We start from the raw sequence: 22,593 nt of genomic DNA on the forward strand, positions 1-22,593 counted from the left end.
TTTCTTTCTCTCTCTATCCACCTTTCTTTCTCTGTCTCTCTCCCACTTCGTCTTCCCCGGCCATGTCGCCGGCCGGAAAATTTTCCGGCCGGCGACCTTAAAAAAAAAAAAAAACTCTCATCTCTCTCTCTCTCAAAAGATTCCGGCGAAGGGGTTACCCTTCGTCGGAATCTGTTCGGAAAAGACCCTTGAAGGTCTGTTCCGAGCAGACCTTCAGATCTGAAGGTCTGTTCCGAACAGACCTTCAGATCTGAAGGTCTGTTGAACCAGACCGGTCTGGTTCAACAGATTCCGGCGAAGGGTAACCCCTTCGCCGGAATCTTTTGAGAGAGAGAGAGATGAGAGTTTTTTTTTTTTTTTTTTTAAGGTCGCCGGCCGGAAAATTTTCCGGCCGGCGACATGGCCGGGGAAGACGAAGTGGGAGAGAGACAGAGAAAGAAAGGTGGATAGAGAGAGAAAGAAAAGTGGAGAGAGAGAAAGAAAGGTGGATAGAGAGAGAAAGAAAAGTGGAGAGAGAGAGAGAAAGAAAGGTGGAGAGAGAGAAAAAGAAAGGTGGAGAGAGAGAGAAAGAAAGGTGGAGAGAGAGAGGTGAGGTGGAGAGACATGTGAGGTGGAGATAGAGGTGAGGTGGAAATGAGGTGGAATGTATTTAATTTTATTTTGAAAAATTATAAATAGGAAGGACAATTAGGACATTTACTTGAAAATAGGGGGCCAGATTTGAATTTACGAAAAAAAGGGGGCCATAAAGGAAGCTGGTCACAAAGTAGGGGGCCATATAGGAATTAACTCTAAATAAAAAGTTGTTGACATTTCAAAGATTTGAGTTCTTAGACAAAATGTGTAGTGAATATTTTACTATTACTATTATTATTGTTGTTGTTGTTAAAAATAATATTTTTTTACTAATATTACAAAAGAATATTTTTGGAGTTTCATATACATCTGGGTATCCGTAGACATTGACGAAAAATTGGTAGATATTTCTTGTTTTAATACTTTTATTTTTGACTTTCGTAGACATCTAACTATCTGTGGACATTGGTGGATATTTATTATTTTAATATTATTATTAGTAGTAGTATTATTGTTTTATCATACTAAATAACATATTTTTATTAATATTTTAAAGATATTTTTTTAAAACTTTCTAGAACATTTGCATGTTCGTGGATATTGATGGGAAATTGATGAATATTTACTGTTATACTATTATTAACAAATATACATTGTTCAAACTAGTCCAACAATAAACTAATTTATACAAAGTATATATTGACAAATTCATACAAATTAGTCTCAAAATAAACATATTTCAAACAAAACAAACACATTCAAACAAAATAAACATAGATCATACACGTTAAACAAGTGTTATGATAAAATAGTTCAGACAAAATAACCCTACATTGTTCAAACAAAATAAACATAATTCATACACGTTAAGTTAGTTTTGTAGTTCAACGTCTGCCCACATATGATTACACAAGCTGTCTCGCCATTCATTAGCTTCTTCACGTTGTCATTGTTGGGATTGATAAACCGAACCAGTATCAATTTCATCATTTAAAACTGGCAAGGGAACTGAATACGGCTGATTTTCTTCTTCTGGAGGAAATTCATCAGTACGAAATTCTTTGCGAAGAAAATTGTGCAATCCTGCACATGCTAATACTATCTCTGCTTGAGTCTTTAACGGAAATGGAGGTGCGGACTTGAATATTGTAAATCGAGATTTAAACACACCAAATATCCTCTCGACTACATTTCTTAAAGAAGAATGTCGAAGGTTGAATAACTCAACAGCTATATTTGGATCACAACCTTCACCAGCAAAATCTTGAAGATGATAACGAACACCACGATACGGAGCTAGAAATTATCGCCGATTTGGAAATCCACAATCTACTAGATAATATTTACCTAATAAAATAAATATTTTAGATGCACGATATAAGTTTCTATAGGTATGGTAAACGTAAAAGTAATGGTTACCTTGTGGAACTTTTAGTCCATTTCTTCTTGTAAGAGCATCATTTAACACTTTTGAATCATGAGCTGATCCCTCCCAACCTCTAAGCACATATCTGAACTCCAAATCAAAGTTACAGACTGCTAATACATTTTGAGAAGTTATTCCATGGCGGTTACGATAAACACATTCATCGCGTTCTGGTACCATAGCTGGTATATGTGTACCATCCACGACTCCGATGCAGTCCTAAATAAATATTATAAAATAAAATTGCATCTTAGCAGGTCAACAACTAAGTTATGCACGTAAAACAAAAATTAGAATTGAAGTTCAGATAACTAAATTCAGCAGGTAAAACAAAAATTAGAAGTGAAGTTTGGATACCTTAAAATATGGATAAAATGTGGTACTGTCCTTTATTTTAGCAGGGGTTGTTGTTGCAGGTATGACCATCATCTGTGGTGCAATTGTGTTCAAGGCTGTTAATATTCGATGAAAATTTTTACTGACTGACCAACGAGATCGACCGAATGTCTCGCGTACCGTACAATATCGTGAATTTTGACCAACGATAAGTAAGAACGTTGCAAGCATTTCTTCCACACAAATATATCTTGTGTCTCGTAGTGGTGTTTTCTCTCTGATGATGTTGCATAATTTTCGAAATGCATCAGGACACATTCTATACATCCGTCGAAAGTTTTCTTGATCCTCATTTAGTACTCTTTCTATAAATTCATGCCCAAACCTAGTAATAGGACGTTGAAATAACGGATACTCAATTTGCCGATGACCTGAGATTTCTATTACTTTTGTCGCGACACACACTACTGAATAAGCACCAGCCATTACAATCTCAACACTATCATAAAATTCGTCTTCTTCCCTCGATTCATTATCACTATCATTATCACTACCGTCAATGTTCTCTTCAGTTTCTTCACTAGATCTGACATTTTCGCCTTCATTACGTGTATCCATTTGTAGAAAATCGTACCTATACAAATAGACATATCCATTGCATTAGTAGTTTACAATTTCTTCATGCCAAATATAAATAATTACATTAAAAGGTAAAAGAACTTGATTTCAAATATTGACAGAGATGGTAAAACATTCAAATAACTTATCAAAGATTTACTATAAAGTTATCAAACATTAACAAAACTTTCATTGATGTTAACTTGTTTTAGCAACTTACAAAATACACATAAAAGTTATTTCACAAAAAAGATCATGTAAATGTTACTAACTAAAAGATTCAACCATAAGTTATATATAACAAGTTAACAAGTTCAAGTGACAAGATCATTCCAAAAGATGTCACTACGACAAAAAACCAAAACATTTAAGCACACTTTTTACTGATGGAGCTTTGTAGAAATCCAATTCTTCCTTTCCTCCGGTGCTAAGAGTTTAAACATCTCTTGTTTCCCTTTAGTGTCAAGCAACTCTACTAACTTAAACTTATCGTCAGTAGATAAGTCAGACATTTCCATTATAACATCTAAAAAAGTAGTTTTTCTTTCCTTTTCTTTCCTAACCCTTTCTTCCATGAGACCACGAATTGCCTCTAGATTAGTTGCAACCGATACCACTCCACTTGGTAAAGTGTCCATGACATCTTTGTCCATAAGACTACTTTGTTCGAGATCTTTCCTTGGCATTTTTCTAGTGCGTGTAGTAGGAGTGTTTGAAATGGTTGCCTCACATGCATTATTGGAACTTGTTGGAAAGGGTCCTTGTGGAACTTCATGCTCCCCCTGGAATGAAGAAACATTATCGTATATGAAAAAATTACCCTCATCATCAAATCCACAATCATCCAGTGTTGGACCTCCGTGAGTACTTTGACAATCTTGATAGGTTCTTGCATCGTTTTGTTCAAAGTGTAGACTCATTGCTCCTTTTCCACTAGCATTTTTATTTCCGACCACGAGGCATATATCTTCATAGTCATCACATGCCTCTTTCATCGATCTAGGCTTTGGATGAGACTAGAAAATTCACCAAAAATATCTTATTAGTGTGGATACCAAATATAAAGAATGTGAATACTCAAGTAAATAAACATATGCAGACCTTCACATAATTATCCCATATTTCTTCATCGGCGGTGAACTTCTTCGTTGTTGAGTCATTACCAGATCCAGAGCTGAATTTCAATAACTCGTGGTATGCTTTATATCTCCTCTGAAAATATTTGAAGTGACTTTGATTGTTCGGCATATGATATGGTGCAATTAAGTTGAGCATTTAATGATGGCAAGATCTTAGTCTCCACCAACTTCTTATTGAAAGATCCACTTCTATCCTGCCAATTGAAGCCTACGGCTTCTACTAGAAGCTTCAATAAAAGATTCGTCTCTTCCATAGTCCAAATCTTATAAGCTACTTTTTCTTTGGTTGCATTTATTTGCTTTGAAGTATCCATTTTACGGTACTACGTATAAGAAGAAAAATACTTAACATTACTTTATATCCTCAAGAATATAAATATCACAACAACTACTACATACATATTTTGAAACGTCAAAACTACAACTATTTATCTTTTATAAGTTCTATAAGTCCTAAAGAGTTAAAATTGAATTATCTAAAGTTAATAATACTACGAACAACTACAACTGTTGTCTAAAACAAACATAAGTTTGCAAGAACTAACATCTTCCCAATCTTCCACAAAAAAAAGTTTACACAAAACATGTCAAAGTTATTAAAAAGGAAACTTAAAGTTTGCAAGAACTATCACTTGATCGATGAGATATCATTTTGGTGTATATACATGAGTCAGGTCGACTTTCTTAACCAACAGTGACAAACATGATATGACAAAACAAAAGTTTACACAAAACACGGAAAGTACAAAGGCAACTAATAATTTGATAGAAAGTACAATTCAAGCTCCTTTCAGACATTTGCTTTTTTATAACTTTGCATATATCACCATGGTTCATATTATATTCATGTACATAGTAATATGACAAAACAATATCTGCTGCAGATGCAGTTTTTTATTGTCTTGAAGTGGGTTGGAAGCTACCTAAAACTGACCTAATTATTTTAAACAAAAATGGATGATTCAGGAGACAACTACTAATCAAGAAATCACCATACAATTGTTTGTCTATTAAGCAAAAGATCACCATTCAAATCTTCATACATTAAGCAAGAGATCACCATTCAAACAACCTAATAACCTAGTAATCTTTAATAACTACTCATACTGTTCATTATTTAAAAAATCTTTAACAACCGAATACTATTCACTATCCAAAACAACTACTCATACTGTTCATCATTCAAACTTGAAAAAATTGGCCTAATAACCTAATAAACTTTACCAATAGAATCTTTAACCTAATAAAAAATTGAAGTTCAGTTTATTACCTGTAGATTTTTTGACTGGAAAAGTGTGATGATGATGATGATGGTAAAGAACTTTTAGCCCCTTCTTGCCCTAAAAACTTAAAAAATGAAAAAATTGACTTGAAAATGAAGAATAGAAAAGAGAATAAGAAGAACTATAATGAAGAAGAAAAAGGAGAAGAACTATGGTGAAGAACTCGGTCCTTACTTGATTCGGCTCCTTGAAATCGATTTTCTCTCGAACTCACCCTTTCCTGCCCGTGAAGAATGAAGAGATCCAAAATGTCCCAAATGTTTCTCCTTTTTTGGTGGACACATGTGGGTCAAAAATCACAAAAATCTCTTCTTAAAATCTTCCAAATGTCCCGCATACAAAATGTTCCCAAATGTCCCAAGAAATGATGTCTCAAACCAATAACATGGACATTTCGAGACATTTAAAATGTCCCAAATGAATAACACGGATATTTCGGGACATTTAAAATGTCCCGAACCAATAACACAGACTTTGACGGACATTGCCATGTCCCTCAAAGTCCACAACCACTACCCCCCCCCCCCCCCCTTAGGGTCATTATCAAACAAGAAATTGGTGATGCCTATACTCAATATTAGGCTATCTTGAAACTAAGATGAATAGATGATAATCCGTTCTTATGGACAAAGATGAAAACAAGTATTTTTGCCACGAAATCTTTTTATCAAGAACTTCTTAATCGAAATTCTGTCATTTTTTCACCAGGAAACCGCGGCCGAAAGAACTTGATAAAAATAATATCCTTCCACCAAAAGTAAGATGTTTTGTTTGGAAGTTGATCTATAACGGTTTGCCTGTTCGAGCAAACCTAGGGAAACTTTCCCAATACCACCTGACCTTTAACCATGTTGCTCTCTACAACCAGAAACGACCAAACACCTATGTCAAGACTGTGCGCAAACCCGACGTCTACTTTAGCTATTTAATATTGAGGCAACTCATGCCCAAGATCAAATATTGATTCAATCGTTACTTTCAGACTACTTAAATATGCATCATACATGTTTTAACAAATGTTGTTTATTATTATGGAATATGTGGGAAGAAAAATATGAAATACACTTTAATTCCACTACTTTCAATTTCAATCAAGTAATACACATAATCAAAATGGATTTGAAGAAACTACCACATGACCAGTTTCAAGGTTCTGCTGATGTCAAAATTTGTCAGTCTGATTATCAGTCAGAATAAAGAGACTTGATGCTGGATCACGCCTGGTTGATTGATTCCGCTCCGTTGATTCCTTCCACCATCAATCTTGCTCATAAGAACCTGGGAGGAATTCTGCAAGGAGCTCGGAAATATCTCTAACGCTCAAGACAATCAGATTGCCCTTACAGATAAAGATTGGGTATTGAATGAACCGTGGAGTTCTTACCTTCTTCGAGGTGATTTGATTCCCTTTTTATAGGTTGTTGTGGCCGACTGTTGATAGACGGTGATGATGAGACGGTTGAGATATGTCGTGTTACATAGGAACTACTATTTCGTAGTTGAGAGATTTACGATTTCCTTTTGAGTTTATCTCGTATCTTTCAAGTTTAGGAGCTCTATTTAAGGATCCTCGATAGATATCTTTCCGAGTTAATAGATTCTCTAAGAGAAGTTTCCTCATTTTAAGACTCTTGCGCCTAAGTTAAAATACTTAAGATCCTCACCGACTGGGATCATGGACTAGATTTTGGCTTAAGTAGGTAAGCGTTTATCACGCTTCTACCTTCCCACATTTAGGGCTTAAGGTATCGACCTTACTTATGTGGACTTCCCTAGCCTTCTCACGAATCCCAGGGCAGACTAAGTTGTATTTGAGCCAGGACAAAGGTGCATAGGACAATCGTACCAACCCCCAATTCTGAGCTTGAGTCGCAGACCTCCTTCGAATTCGACCTCCCTTGCTGACTTGATGCGGGTTGACCCGCGGGATTTCAGTATTCTCTTGAATCATTGACCTTAGTCAACTTAATTATGATTATTTTTTGTATCATCACGAGTCCCGCCACTCCTTAGTCGAAAGTAAAGATGATGTAGTCGCAGCGGAATTAAAAGAAGAACGATGTAAATAAACGAAGAACGGTAAATAACTGTAAATAAACTAAACTTTATTAAACTTCAAGGGGTTTTTCTCTTCAATATGAATACCAATAATAGACTGGACCTCCTTTTATAGACTACTAAACTTTCCTAGATAGACACAAACTAGACTTTCCCAAATAATAGAGTTACTGAAATAAAGAAACTTCCTAAACCTAGATTCCTTATGAATCCTACTATAATTAGGACTCTTACTAAACTGCTAATCTTTGGCCAACTAGGCCATGGTCGTGTAACCTTGTGGGGTCGTCTTGGATGCGCATGTATCAGCTCCCCGTTCCCCAGAAGGTTCGTCCTGAACCGTCTTCTGTAGGGTGGTCAACTCAGTAGAGCCGTCTTCAATTGGTAATAAAGTGATAATCTTCTTCTGCCATGGAAACTCATAAACGTTCAAACGTCCTTTGTAAGTAGCATCCACATCCAATTGGCAAGGTCGTCCCAAAATAATGTGGCAGAGATCCATATCGGTAACATCGCAAGTAATATCAGACAAATAGGAAGAGCTAATATAAATTGAAAAGGTACATATGCGATCAACTCGTGTAGTGCTACCAGATTGAATCCAAGCCGTACGATAAGGATGAAGCTTTGGAATCGTAGGAATACCCAAGTAGGCGACAAGTCTAGCTGAAATCAAATTCTCTATGCAACCGCTATCAATAATAGTACAAACTTTGTCTAAAACCGTACCTCGTGTAACGAACAAGTTCTTCCGTTGAGAATGATCTGGCGCAAGAGGAGTAAAAAGCACCCTTCTAGTTACTAGCATGACACGGTCGCCGGTGTCGGGGTCAAGGTCGACACGCTCGACGTCATCATCGCCCGAATCCAAGTCTTGAATTTTCTCCACAAGATTTGCTTTACCACGTAAAGGGCAAGCATTAGAATAATGACCCGTTTCAAAGCAACGAAAGCACTAACTAGAGGGGGTCTTTTATATGGGTTTTCAGGTAAAGTCTTTGATCCGTCGTCCGTTGTTTTGTGTTGATCCGAGTCATCTGGTGGTGGTTTAGGATAAGTATTACGAGTGTTATAACCCCGATAAATGGACCGAGAATCTGACTCAAAAGAACGAGCCACACTAATTCATTCAGAGACGGAGGAGAAAGAACGTAGGTTGACAAGATCCTTAATGTCACTTCGAAGAACGTCTTTGAATTTTTCCAATTTCATGGATTCTGTATCGGGAAGATTAAGCTGGGTACTCAAACGCTGAAAATCTGAAGCATACTCTTCAACTGAGCGTCGGCCTTGGCGACAACGAAGATATTCCAAATATAATTGATTCTCGTAGTCAGGAGGGAGGAATCGAGCCATCATGAGTGGCTTAAGTTCGGACCAAGAGGATATAGGTGGAAGATTTAATATTCGGCGTTGTTCGGATTCCTGTTTCCACCAAGTAAGAGCGGTTTTGGACAAATATCCAGTAACACAACGTACTTGTTCATGTCCGTGAACCTTCATAACATCGAAAAAGATTTCGAGACGGGAGATATAATCCAAAAAGTCCTCAATGTTTATCGTACCGTCATAGGCCGGGACATCCATTCGAATACGGTAAAAAGAGTTGGTTTGTTGGTGATCATTGCCGTAGTCGGACGGGTGAGCCTCGGTTTTGTCATGTGGGTGACGAGTAGGTGTTGCTGACCGTGTTCGTATGATGGGCCTGGTATAGGGTGGGTACGGTTCACGGGTGTGTTTACGGATATGGGGGTGATCTGGTTCATAGGTTTGGGTTCGGGTTTGGGAGTGGTCTGCTTCTCGATTTCGTGGGTAAGGTGGGTAATCGTGGTGGTGGTTGGTAACGGGTTCGTTGTCACGGTTTCGTGATGGGGTGTGCATTACTGAATAGCGGGTGTTGGGGTTGGTTTCGGGTTGGTGGGTGGTTGAAGGTGACGTTCGGTTTAGTGGGCGAGAGGGGGTGGACTCCTGTCGGTGTTGGATTCAGAGGGGGCTAAACTCGGTTATTCGTGATTGTTCGAGGTCATGGTTTCGATGGGAGTATGGGTTAACGATAGGGTTGGTTCGTGTGAAGTCTGGGTGTTCGAGTGGGGGGTTAGAGGAGTAGGAACGATGGTCTATGTAAGGTGGGATCGTCCTTGTGGATTGGTGGAGTTGTTCACTTTGGGTGCGAGTTGATGTGTAGTGGTCTTGGGGCATCGAGTGGCGTCGATCATCTAGGGAATAGGGTCGTGTGGGTGATAGCCGACAGGTGGGTGAATCGAGTCGGTGAAGGAGAAGGTAGGTGCCGATAGGGTAGTGGGAGTGAGGTAAGGTAGAGAAAGAATTGGTGTGGTGTATGGTGGTGTTATGGTTTTGGAGGTGTTGGTCATCGATGGTGTTATGGGGCAAGGGTTAGACACGGTGTGGCCGAAGATAGGGTTAGTGGTGGGGGTGGTAGAACCGGTGATGATAGGTGTTTTGGTGATGGGTGGAGTCGGTCGGTGTGATGAAGGTTGGTTCGTGGTTGAGGTCGATGGTATGGAGGTAAAAGAGGGTAACTTGCATATACTTTCGAGTTGTCGAGACAAATTCTTGATGGAGTCATTGACTTGATCGAATCTATGATCGATATGGTCAAATTTTTCCATGTTTTCTTTCTTGTAATTTTCGAAAGCTTCTTCCAGTTTTGTAACCGAGGATAACTTATTGTTGATGTTGTCCCATTCGGAGGCAAAAGTTGGTGTCCTCTCTTTAATAGGTGTAGCAGGAACGGTAGTGTTAACCATTGTAATTGGTTAAAAAAAATGGCTCTAAATACCACTTGATGTAGTCGCAACGGAATTAAAAGAAGAACGATGTAAATAAACGAAGAACGGTAAATAACTGTAAATAAACTAAAATTTATTAAACTTCAAGGGGTTTTTCTCTTCGATATGAATATCAATAATAGACTGGACCTCCTTTTATAGACTACTAAACTTTCCTAGATAGACACAAACTAGACTTTCCCAAATAATAGAGATACTGAAATAAAGAAACTTCCTAAACCTAGATTACTTATGAATCCTACTATAATTAGAACTCTTACTAAACTGCTAATCTTTGGCCAACTAGGCCATGGTCGTGTAGCCTTGTGGGGTCGTCTTGGATGCGCCTGCATCAAAAGAAACTAAGAAGTCGAAGAACTTAGAAGTCTTTTCTTTGACTTTCTTTTATGCGTGCGATCTGCACGTGGGTTATGATGTTGCAATAAATAATTTAAACAAATAATTAAATAAGTCTTCAAAGTTTCAAGTATACCTAAACCAAGATTGTGCTGATAGCCGGGTTGTACTCCGTGAGACTTGAAATTTTTGGTAGAGCTGCATGTGAGGTCTGTGTTATGAGGCTCTTTCTTCAGGGATGCGTTGCTGGGTTGTTCTGTTGAGCTCACTTTTGCCAAGCTTGATTTTACTGCGTTCGCCCGCGTTTCTGTTTGCATGCGATGCGTGTTAATGGCTTTGCTCTTGGGAGTTGGGCTTCATTCCTTTATTTTTTGATCTTCTGACGTCAGACGCTTGATCTTCTGATCACACATTTTCTGAATTTGCCTTGTAGTTAATTGATCACGTTACCTTATCTCTGTCACTCTTGGGACTCATATTTTCCTTTGATTGATGCATGGCTCCAAGCGTTTCTTATCACATTAATGCCATGTCTGACTTCGTCAGAGATCCGTCGCGATTTCTTGTAGTGTCATTATTACTTAGTCAATTTTCGAGGCACTTTTATCCTTTAATGCCCCTATCGAGGCTTTTTCCCTCCAGCTTCCCTCAATAACTATTGTGTTTGGCGTTAGCTTTTCTTTATGGACAACTTTTCCTAAGTTGTTCGTTTTCTTTTGAAGTCTTCTGGCTTCCTCGATTTCAAGGATGAGACCTTTATTTAAGTTATGCCTTGAAGTTATTCATTCTTCATATTTCATGCAATAGTGTTGTCGAAGGGAGGGCATTTCATGCAATAGGGATGCCGACCTGGGATGCTTATTGGGGTCTCTTCTATGGGAGGCTCGGGATTCAGGCATAAACGAACATATTGTTTGACCCATTCTCTCGATGAAGTCTTGTTAGGGACTAGGAAACTTGTTGATTTAGGAGAAACCTTGAGATCTTCCCAATCGTTGTCTTTCAGAGTCGTCATGCTACTCTTGGATGGTTCATTCTTCAGCTCCCCTTCCCTTTCCCTTTGCCAGGTTATGGGAGAATTGATAAAATTTCTTCGACTATCTTACAATATCTTCTGTAATAGACCTGAGCAAAAATGTTTACTCTGTAATTCGTTAGCTGTAATTTCTTCCGTAATAGACATTGAGATTAATACATTTTTTCTTTTATTGCTTTTGAATGTTTCGCACTTATCTTCATGTTCTTCTGCTTTCTTTGATTGTTTTAATTGTGTCTATTCGTTTCTCCATACAACGCCCTTTGTCGTTACATCTCTTTGATCGTGGTGCCTGGTCGCCTCGAATCCTTCTTATTTATAAGTATCGTTTGTTCATGGAGGACATGAACATTTCTTCTTTTTATGGCCTTTCTTGTTGTCTGTGTCACCCTTTCTTTACGAATAATCGGTATGACCTTCTACACGACCTTCTCTAATCCCGAGTTAACCGTTGAAGATCTTCATGCTGAGGTAGAAGGAGAAGGTTTTGTGAGAACCTTTTGTCAAAGGGAATTGTCTCGACTCGCAAATTTGGAGCTTATCCTTCAAGCCCGTCCTTTCTGTCTGTTAGTGCAATCTGAGAGAGGTGTTCTCAAAGATTCCAGACCCGTTGTTTTAAAAAGTGATGGGATATCTTGTTCGTTTGAGAGTAATGGTAGGCTTGCAGTCGTGGTGATTTTTGCTTCTGTTACCCCGATTGACCCCCCTTCGGCATTATCTTCTCCCTTTTCTTCTTCTTTCGATGTGTAAATATGATGATCTTTTGACAGTGAATGTATTAGCTTTCTGATTCTGTTTCTTCTCTGTTTATCTTCTTGCGCTATTTTCTCTGCATAACCCTCTTACATAACAGTAGTTGTTAGTAGGTTAGGCTTTATCATGCATGACCTAGGCTTACTACATGATGAACCCCGACTAACTAAAATGCGGGGTCTCATCTTGCAAAATGTAAAAAGTATTAGCGCAACAGATAACCTGCCTAATTCGTAGTTTTGCCTGCATAACAGGGCTTCTTTTTCATTTGATTCTTGTGTCTCCTTGCTTGATCATAGCTTGGGCTACCAAGGTTTTGATTTTGGCCTACAAGGCAGGGCTTTGCCATTTCGCTTGAGGAACAATGCTTTGCTTTTGGGCCTGCGGAGCAGGGGTTGGCTTTTTTGCCCGTGGAACGGGGCTTTCCTTTCTTTCCTGCGGAGTAGGACTTCGCTTTTTTGCCTGCGAAGCATTTGCTTTTGGGAGATTTGCTGTTTGGACCCCCTTTCCTATAATTGACTTGTTGTTTAGACCCCCTTTTTCCAATGTTGCACTTTGGACTCCCTTTTGACGGAATCAATAAGGAATATTCCTTCTCTAAAGTTATAGTTAGAAAAATCCCCAACCTACTCTAACATAATCAATTTTGGAACTTCATGTCCTTCTCTTGTTTACTTTCTCACTCTCTTATTTTCTCTCTCTACCTCTGATAACCTACCCCTTTATCAACTCAACACCTTGTATCTAGGGAGAGAGAGAAAGTATGTATATGTGTATGTGTTTATCTAACTTCATTATTTTTTATTTTTTGTTGAAATGGGTTAGCACAAGCAACTCAAGAAAAACAACCATTTGTTGGATAAAAACCCATACGACTGAGTTTTAATTGCCCTAAAACTATCATAACAATTTGTGATTATGAATTGTTGTCCGCCATCTAATCTCTAGTTTAACGTTCAAGTTTGTCTCACCGATTTAACCTAAGTTTCAGCTTATATGAACCTCATTAGTTAGCACCCAATAATTTGAAAATGAGAAATAACAACAATGAATATTTACAACTTGAATTAATGACAAGTAGCAGAAGTAGTAAATTCCATTGAAGACCAGATATTATCCAAGAATTAACTACTTTATATACATCATTTAAGAAAAATTTATATTCTAATTATGAATTCTAAAACGAAATCAGTCAATTCTGATGATCAAATAGGTAAAAACAAAAAAGTAAAGCTGAATCGATTCTAACACCTTACATAATCAATATAAGAACACGTCTCTAATCTCTTATCTCCAACTAACCTAGTTTCATTTCTTTAATTAGAGAAAATTACCCACCTTCTTCTCTGTGATACAACCCCAATAATCTAAAAGCCCTTCCTCACTCTAAAATTTGTGTGATTATTGGAGTACCCAATAATCCATTGGATCTTCAAACTCAACCGTTGCTGTTTGGATTGACAAAAATGGTGTATGCTCTAGAGGATGATTGAAATGGTCCGTTTAGATAGAGAAAGTAAACAAGAGAGGGGCATGGGATTCCAAAATGCAATATTGGTCCTTTGGAGAAGGAACATTCTTTGCTGATTCGGTCAAAAAAGAGTCCAAAGTGCAACACTGGAAAAAGGGAGTCCAAACAGCAACAAGTCAATTATAGGAAATGGGGTCCAAACAGCAAATCTCCCTTTGCTTTTTTTTGCTTGAGGAACACGGCTTTGCTTTCTTGCCTGCGGACTAGGCTCTGCTTTTTTGGTGGCCGGGTTATTGTTTTCGCTATCCGTGCTTAGGTTTAACGAGGTTCGGATAGAGCCCCTCCTTTAGGCATGCGTTTTAGCAGGGCTAATTTTTTAATGGCTGGGTTATTGCTTTCGCTATCCGGGCTTAAGAGTTCTGAATAGGGCTCCCCCTTTTGGCCTACGTTTTTGTAATGTTTTTTTTGTTGGCAGCCTTATCGCTTGGGCTACCCAGACTTATGAGTTTCGAATAGTACACAACCAGCTGAGCTACAAACGCATTGTCAAAGAGTAAAATTCGACCTAGTTGTGTCGTCTATTCTGAGGCTCTTTCTACAGGGATGAGGCTCGGGACGGCCTTAGTAAGGCTCGTGACGACCTTAGTAAGGCTCGGGACAACACGGGACGCCATGGGACAGCACGGGACGCCATGGGACAGCACAGGACGCCATGGGACGTGCGTTGCTGGGTTGTTCTGTTGAGCTCACTTTTGCCAAGCTTGATTTTACCGCGTTTGCCCGCGTTTCTGTTCGCATGCGATGCGTGTTAATGGCTTTGCTCTTGGGAGTTGGGCTTCATTCCTTTATTTTTTGATCTTCTAATGTCAGACGCTTGATCTTCTGATCACACATTTTTTGAATTTGCCTTTTAGTTAATTGATCATGTTACCTTATCTGTGTCACTCCTGGGACTCGTGTTTTCCTTTGATTGGTGCATGGCTCCAAGCGTTTCTTATCACATTAATGCCTTGTTTGACTTGGTCAGAGATTCGTCGTGATTTCTTGTAGTGTTATTATTACTTAGTCAATTTTCGAGGGATTTTTATCCTTTAATGCCCCCGTCGAGGCTTTTTCCCTCCATCTTCCCTCTATAAATACCGTGTTTGGCGTTAGCTTTTCTTTATGGACAACTTTTCCTAAGTTGTTCGTTTTCTTTTGAAGTCTTCTGGCTTCCTCGATTTCAAGAAAGGATGAGACCTTTATTTGAGTTATGCCTTGAAGCTATTCGTTCTTCATATTTCATGCAATAGTGTTGTCGAAGGGAGGGCATTTCATGCAATAGGGATGCCTACCTGGGATGCTTATTGGCGTCTCTTCTCTGGGAGGCTCGGGATTCAGGCATAAACGAGCATATTGCTTGACCCATTCTCTTGATGAAGTCTTGTCACGGACTAGGAAACTTGTTGATTTAGGAGAAACCTTGAGATCTTCCCAATCTTTGTATTTCAGAGTCGTCATGCTACTCTTGGATGGTTCATTCCTCAGCTCTCCTTCCTTTCTCTTTGCCAGGTTATAGGAGAATTGATAAATTTCTTCGACTATCTTGCAATTTCTTCTGTAATAGACCTGAGCGAAAATGCTTACTCTGTTATCTTTAGCTGTAATTTCTTCTGTAATAGACATTAAGATTAATACATTTTTTCTTTTATTTCTTCTTAATGTTCCGCACTTATCTTCATGTTCTTCTGCTTTCTTTGATTGTTTTAATTGTGTCTCTTCGTTTCTCCATGCGACGCCCTTTGCCGTTATATCTCTTTGATCGTGGTGCCCGGTCGCCTCAAATCCTTCTTATTTATAGGTTTCGTTTGTTCATAGAGGACATGAACGCTTCTTCTTTCTATGGCCTCTCTTGTTGTCTGCGTCACTTCTTTACGAAACACCGGTATGACCTTCTACACGACCTTCTGTGATCCCGAGTTAACCGTTGAAGATCTTCATGTTGAGGTAGAAGGAGAAGGTTTTGTGAGAACCTTTTCCCAAAGGCAACTGTCTCGACTCGCAAATTTGGAGCTTATCCTTCAAGCCCGTCCTTTCTGTCTGTTAGTGCAATCTGAGAGAGGTGTTCTCAAAGATTCCAGACCCGTTGTTTTAAAAAGTGATGGGATATCTTGTTCGTTTGAGAGTAATGGTAGGCTTGCAGTCGTGGTGATTTTTGCTTCTGTTACCCCGATTGACCCCCCTTCGGCATTATCTTCTCCCTCTTCTTCTTCTTTCGATGTGTAAATATGATGATCTTTTGACAGTGAATGTATTAGCTTTCTGATTCTGTTTCTTCTCTGTTTATCTTCTTGCGCTATTTTCTCTACATAACACTCTTACATAACAGTAGTTGTTAGTAGGTTAGGCTGGATCATGCATGACCTAGGCTTACTAGATGATGAACCCCGGCTAACTAAAAGCAAGGTCTCATCCTGCAAAATATAAAAAGTATTAGCGCAACAGATAACCTGCCTAATTTGTAGTTTTGCCTGCTTAACAGGGCTTCTTTTTGTTTTGATTTTTGTGTCTCCTTGCTTGATCATAGCTTGGGCTACCAGGGTTTTGATTTTGGCCTACAAGGCAGGGCTTTGCCTTTTCGCTCGAGGAACAAAGCTTTGCTTTTGGGCCTGCGGAGCAGGGGTTGGTTTTTTTGCCCGTGGAGCGGGGTTTCTTTTCTTACCTGTGGAGTATGACTTTGCTTTTTTGTCTGCGAAGCATTTGCTTTTTTGCCTGAGGAGTTGGGCTTTGCTTTCTTGCCTGCGGAGTAGGCTTTGCTTTTTTGGTGGCCGGGTTATTGCTTTCGCTATCCGTGCTTAGGTTTTAACGAGGTTCGGATAGAGCCCCTCCTTTAGGTATGCGTTTTAGCAGGGCTAATTTTTTAATGGCTGGGTTATCGCTTTCGCTATCTGGGCTTATGAGTTCCGAATAGGACTCCCCCTTTTGGCCTACGTTTTTGCAAGTTTTTTTTGTTGGAGGCCTTATCGCTTGGGCAACCCGGGCTTATGAGTTTCGAATAGTACACAACCAACTGAGTTACAAACGCATTGTCAAGAGTAAAATTCGACCGAGCTGTGTCGTCTATTAACCGTGTCGCACTTATGCTTCAAGATTGGTAAAATTCGAGCACAAGTTAGCCATTCCCCAAGTTTGCGAAGTAACCTTGACTATAGGCAAACAATATCCCTTGGTGGCAGAATCACACAAGAGACCTAAGTCATTAAAGTACTTAAGAGAACTAGCAAGAGTGCTCTACTTAACTACACTAAAACTTGGTGGAAGGGTCTCTTCTATTTCCTTGAGAACTCTCAAGTACAAGTGTATACACGCACGCTTCCCCAAGTCACTCACACTTTTGACTCACTTGCTTAGATCACTCCTTGGATGATTTACAAATGAGGAGGTTAACCTCTATTTTTACTACTAGACCCTTACAATGGACGATCAAGATTAAAAACATGTATAAGATCTAAAGGCTAGAAAGTGCAGAGAGATAGAAGCCTTCTAGAGTACTCCTTAATGCTCCATGTATCTCCAGATAATTCCTCCCTTAGCAGTCCATAAATGTGTCAAACATGGCTCAAGTCTATTTGCTAGGCCTAATATGATGTCCTCTTGAGTTCTCTAGCTAATTTTAAAGGCTCCCACTAAAGAAAGGGATGTCACATATGCCCATAGACCGGCTTCATTACATAGCTAAAATTTTATGGGTGTGACAACATCTATTATCTATTATATAAAACAGAATGGAAAATCTATTATATAAAACAGAAGGGACAAATTCCTTATTTAATTATATATATATATATATATATATATATATATATTGTCTAGAAGCCCTTTCCCATTATTACAATATAGTCCTTCTTAGAAATAAAATAATATATCTAAGAAAAATAAGTATAAGGAAAAAAAAAGATTTTCGGTTTAGAAATAAAATAAGGGTCCATGGGTTTTAAGTCCAAAATAAAGTTCAAAAAAAGTTTAAGGTCCAATCTTCCCAGAAAATAGGTTTTTAGTCCTTTTCGTTTTGGAAGAAACATTGTTGATAAATAATGTGTTATGTATGACACATATAAAAAAAATGAAATAAAGTATGAAAAACATAAAATAAAGTATGAACTTTAACAATAAATGACAGGTAATTTATGAAACAAAACAAGAATTTTTCAACAGAAAAAACACTGAAACTTTGAAGTCTAGATATACTTTAAATAATTTGGACTAAATATCCATTATAATTATTATTTTGGCTTAAAATCCTATATTAATATTAGGGGGGACTAAATGTGTGTTTAGGGGTAGATTTTTGGACTAGGAACCCAAAAATTCATAAAATAACCCATATAAAATAATTATTTCTTGCACAACACAGGTTTAGAATTAAAATAACATATTTCCTTTTTTTTTTTCTCATAATATCTATTTCCAAAATAACCTATCAAATTGAAAAATTACAAGTTCTAGGGTTTAGTACTCATACCGTTCAGTTTGATTTCTTCATATTACATTTCTTGGTAATATGTGTTTACGAGAACTTAATGTTCGTTTGATTTCTTCAATAATTTCGTTGAATGTTGATTGATATAACTGTCCGTGCCCTCAGGCACGAGCAATACCCTAGTGTACTCCTGAGTGACCACTTTAAAATTCGTGTATATAGCAAAAAGTTTCGTCCAAATATCGCTAGCCTTTTTCTTAACGGTCGTTTTTCTAGGGTCAACGTAATCTCGCAGTCCAGAATTACTCACACCCGTCCGATCGGTAGTTCGCGTATTAGTGCTTTAAACCCTTACTCTCCTCCGTTTCTCTTACTAGAGCGAAGCTAGGGTTTTACTGTTCCGCGCCTTCATTACTCTTGTCCATTCGAATTTCAATTTTAGCCAGAAAACTTCCAAAATTTAGGTTTCCTAAGGACGTTCATCTGCTTCTTTACTTCTCAAGATGGATATGGTAGTAATGGATTCATCAAATGTCACCAAATCGAACAATTTCAGTTTTCTAGTAGGCAAAAATCACGAAATAATGTTAAAAGAATCAATTGAGAGATTTTTAGATGAATGTCGAAAAGGAATTTCGGATTTTTCAGGTTTTAGTTCGATTTTCTTTCGATTACTTCAATCTAGGGTTGATCCTCCACTTGAAACAATCTGGTTTTATTCTGCTGTTAGGTATCGAAGTAGTAATGAATTATCTGAAGAAAATGATTGTCTTGAACGAGTTTTAAAAAGTAAAGATCTGTTTCAGTTGATTTCTGCTTGTTCATCTTCATGTAGTGGAGTAAAAAGTGTAGCTGTTCTTGCTCCAGTTCTGTTTGATTTGCATCAATTGGCTATTGAGTTATCTGGAAAGAAGAACTTGTTATCGAAGAGAGAAAAAAAAGCGATGAGAGAACTTGTTTGTTTAGTTGATGGGATTATTAGTTATATTAGTATTTGTGCTTGTAATAACTATGATGGGGAGGAATTTTCTGTTGGTTTAGTTCATTGTTTTGCAGATTTAGTTCGTGTTTGGACGATAGATGAATCGAAGGGGAAAAATGATATTAAAGAAGTTATGAGAGTGTTTTTTCCATTAGTTAGTGATGAGATTAGAGATGGGTTTAATGGTCTGGAGATTAGGATTGATTACCTTGCTGGGGTTGTCATCGTCGAGTCTTTCTTATTAAGTTTGTGTTTGAAGTTTAATGGGGATTCAGGAAAATCTGAGTTGCAGAAAGAATTGAAGACATGGGCAGTTGGCGCTGTGACTGCTTTTCGGAACTGTTACTTCTTCGGTGAGTTTGTTTTCTAGTACTTGTTTGAGTTCTTTGGTTACTTGAATTGTATATTTGTATGTTTTAGTAACTTGGGAATTTATATCGAATTTGTTGTTAGTGCTCTTTTTATAACACTTATAAATCATACGGAACTTCCAAACTTTAGGTTGAAGTTCCTGCTATTTCACAAGGGTTGTACTAGATATGCCACTTAATATATACAATCATCTAAAAGTCCTCCATTTGCTTGAATTGTTTTTCAGTTGGTTAGGTTTTATATACGATACGATGAATTTTTATACTTGCAGATTCGTACTATTGAGTGACTGATTGTTCTGAATTTAGAATACCTTCAAATGATTTTAGAGACACATTGAAGGCGTGAAGTGCCTCATGTTAAGTACTTGAGCTGTTAAGGGTGCTGCTGGGTTCTACCTTGTTGTTTCTCCTTGTAGATTGGAATTATCAAGAAATGTAGCAACTTGAACGACATATGATGCCTCAAATGACAGATGCGAGCATTACCCATTGCAATAGCAATTTGACACAACTACCCATGGTCTCTTATAATCATCCGAGACTTTTTTCTGTGTATTTGAGAGTTTTTATTTGAGTACACACATAAGTAATGAAGTGTAAATATACAAGGGAGCATTTATAAGTTACAAGACACGTTCCTTTAAGTAAAGAATTGACAACTTTGAGTTTATCAAGTTGATAGGATTCTTGTGTTCTGCTCAATGATTATATAGGAATATGCATGTTGTCAGCAAATCGTTTAGCGAACTCAACTTTCCTCATAATTGGTTATTTAAGTTCTGCTTTGCCTAATTAGTTACGCTTTGGTGGTTTTCAGGGATGCTTCTGAGGCTACTACTGGAGCCAACATTGCCTGTCACTTCCTTATTGGTCAGTCATGCATTTTAATCAATTGTTATTCTTTTCTTACTAGTTAGTTGGCCAAATCATCAGGTGGTAATGGTATTAAACATATATTATCTACTAAACTGGAGCCAAGATTGCCTGTCACTTCCTTATTGCCAAGATAGTTTTTCAGTCTTCATTTTCTGCACCAGGGAGAAAATTCTAAGCGAGAAACTACTGGTCTCTTTCAGAGAGTATATTACGATATTGTGGTGTTCGGGAAGTGGACATGCATCCACTAGTTATCATAACGTACTATGAGACAAAATTGACTGACGATTAGTGGCCCAAGTTTCCTCAGTTTGTTCCAGATATATTCATTAATTATCTAAATAGAGATCCATCGATATCTAGTGCATGTGCTCACAATCGCAGGAACACTGATACTGATTTCCTCAATTACTTCTTAGACTTTCTCTATCACTTCTTAATACTTAATAGCTACTCTGTGTCTTTAGCTCATTATCTCAAAAATATATTTAGTCTTAGTTTTTTGTGATATATGGCAAGTTAAGCGCCTGTCTGATCTCAGGGTTCTGAAGACGAATTCTTATTACGTAAAGTTCTCTATGATGTTGTTGTACTGGTGGAATATTCATTCCTTACTCCTGAAGGAGAATCTGGGACGTCATCAGACTTCATGAAAAATCTTGCAATTACGAGATTGATTGTTGTCCATGAAGCCGTACAGGTTTCCAGGTGAGAGAAAGAAAAGTAGTTCTGACTTGGATTATTGTGAAACTGGTACTTCAGCATCTGAGTATATTAAAATCTGTTTGTTTTTACTGCCATGCAGATCAAACAAGGAACAGACAAAAGCAATTTCTTACATAAATGCATTATCTAATTCTCGTCTACCTTCTCAATTGGTTAAGTGGGCCTCTTATCAAACTGGAATGGATCAAAAAGCAAGCAAACTGAATGTCTCTTCACCCCAGGCTCTTCTCAGTAAGCTGTCTACCTTCGCCCTTCAGTCAGTTACTTCATATTTCATGATTTTCTCGTCTAGCTTTTAACTGAACATTAATCTTATGGTTTTAGAGTGGTTACTAAATCTAGAAAACCAAGGAGTGCAAGTATTTGATCTGAAAAATTCAAAATTATACCCCAAGTTAATAGCTGATTTGTCGAAATTGGATAATGAAGAATCAGTATTTAAGAAAGACAAAAAATCGGCAGATGAAGATCTTTTCTACATTGATTCAAAAGGGGAAGGAGAAGAAGCTGATAATGGTGAGGGTGATCGGGAAATGATCGACTCCATGGATTCTGCTTTTCTGGCTGCTGCCCAGAGAATGAAGTCTGCCACCCACGATACAAGAAGGAAGCGCAAAGATAATAGAAAAGGTGATGAAAGTGTTAAAGTGAAGTTCCAAAAATACGATCTCTCTAGGGTGCAGTTGCCTTCCGGCGATGACGGTAAGAGTAGTGAAAGTGAGGTAGAAAATCCGACCTCTGATGAAGATATCGAAGAAATGGTTGAATGAGGTGCTTCAATAAAATGTCACATGGCTCTCATGAATTACGCTTTTTAAATAGGTTTAGTGAATACCCGAATAGTCTACTGACATCATTCACGATTTTGTGGTTGCATCTCTGAACCTCGGTTCTGTCTGACCGTTTGTACTAAACTGAGTTCTGCAAATTTTGTTAACATTCAAGCAGTCTCTATGAAAGAAACTTCAGAATATCAGATGTTTAATTCTTGTAGGTTGGAAAGTATTAGTAATGTTTTTGTAGGTAATATCTGCCTACAAATTTTCATTTCTCTTTTGAGCTTTTCCATCTTGAAGTGTGTTATATTTAGCATTTCTGAAAATATTTTGGTCATCCATGTCTATCGAAATTTCTACCAAAATTGAAATTTCATTCCTTGGTACAAGCAACACAGCTTCGGGTTTATATGCAAGACCAAAGGCAAATGGGTGGGAATGTCTGTATGCCTCATCTATGTAAAGTGGATTCTATGTAGAGTGGATGTTGTATTCCACAATACAGGATGCCCCTGCATAACTTAAAACAACTTCAATCCCCTATCTTACTTAAAGTAT

General features: G+C 37.9%; 2 protein-coding genes across 2 annotated transcripts; one reads left to right on the forward strand and one right to left on the reverse strand.

Annotated features, from left to right (window-relative positions):
• Positions 1 to 3,336: 3,336 nt before the first annotated feature.
• Positions 3,337 to 4,409, reverse strand: LOC147543761 (uncharacterized protein At2g29880-like). The gene is made up of 3 exons (XM_086635504.1): positions 4,260 to 4,409; positions 4,058 to 4,168; positions 3,337 to 3,972 (listed from the first exon to the last, which is right to left on the reverse strand). The coding sequence occupies exons 1-3, from the start codon at positions 4,407 to 4,409 to the stop codon at positions 3,337 to 3,339; spliced, it is 897 nt and encodes a 298-aa protein (XP_086491630.1).
• Positions 4,410 to 18,501: 14,092 nt separating this feature from the next.
• Positions 18,502 to 22,310, forward strand: LOC147543762 (SNF2 domain protein). The gene is made up of 5 exons (XM_086635095.1): positions 18,502 to 19,636; positions 20,475 to 20,527; positions 21,075 to 21,241; positions 21,339 to 21,490; positions 21,584 to 22,310. Exons 1-5 carry the CDS (start codon positions 18,805 to 18,807, stop codon positions 22,027 to 22,029), a joined length of 1,650 nt encoding a protein of 549 aa, XP_086491221.1. The 5' UTR covers positions 18,502 to 18,804; the 3' UTR covers positions 22,030 to 22,310.
• Positions 22,311 to 22,593: the final 283 nt, after the last annotated feature.

Source organism: Eschscholzia californica, unplaced genomic scaffold (assembly GCF_041429995.1).
Source record: "Eschscholzia californica isolate CP2 unplaced genomic scaffold, dmEscCali1.0.p SCAF_4, whole genome shotgun sequence".
Lineage (NCBI taxonomy): Eukaryota > Viridiplantae > Streptophyta > Magnoliopsida > Ranunculales > Papaveraceae > Eschscholzia > Eschscholzia californica.

What these genes read in the sequence shown, in the direction of transcription:
- LOC147543761 (XM_086635504.1), bottom strand. Translation starts at nt 4,409, where the DNA reads ATGGATACTTCAAAGCAAATAAATGCAACCAAAGAAAAAGTAGCTTAT. An exon ending in GATCTTTCAATAAGAAGTTG is followed by an intron (nt 4,169 to 4,259) that starts GTGGAGACTAAG and finishes AAATATTTTCAG; the next exon opens with AGGAGATATAAAGCATACCA. An exon ending in TATGGGATAATTATGTGAAG is followed by an intron (nt 3,973 to 4,057) that starts GTCTGCATATGT and finishes TGAATTTTCTAG; the next exon opens with TCTCATCCAAAGCCTAGATC.
- LOC147543762 (XM_086635095.1), top strand. Translation starts at nt 18,805, where the DNA reads ATGGATATGGTAGTAATGGATTCATCAAATGTCACCAAATCGAACAAT. An exon ending in TGCCTGTCACTTCCTTATTG is followed by an intron (nt 20,528 to 21,074) that starts GTCAGTCATGCA and finishes GTCTGATCTCAG; the next exon opens with GGTTCTGAAGACGAATTCTT. An exon ending in GAAGCCGTACAGGTTTCCAG is followed by an intron (nt 21,242 to 21,338) that starts GTGAGAGAAAGA and finishes ACTGCCATGCAG; the next exon opens with ATCAAACAAGGAACAGACAA.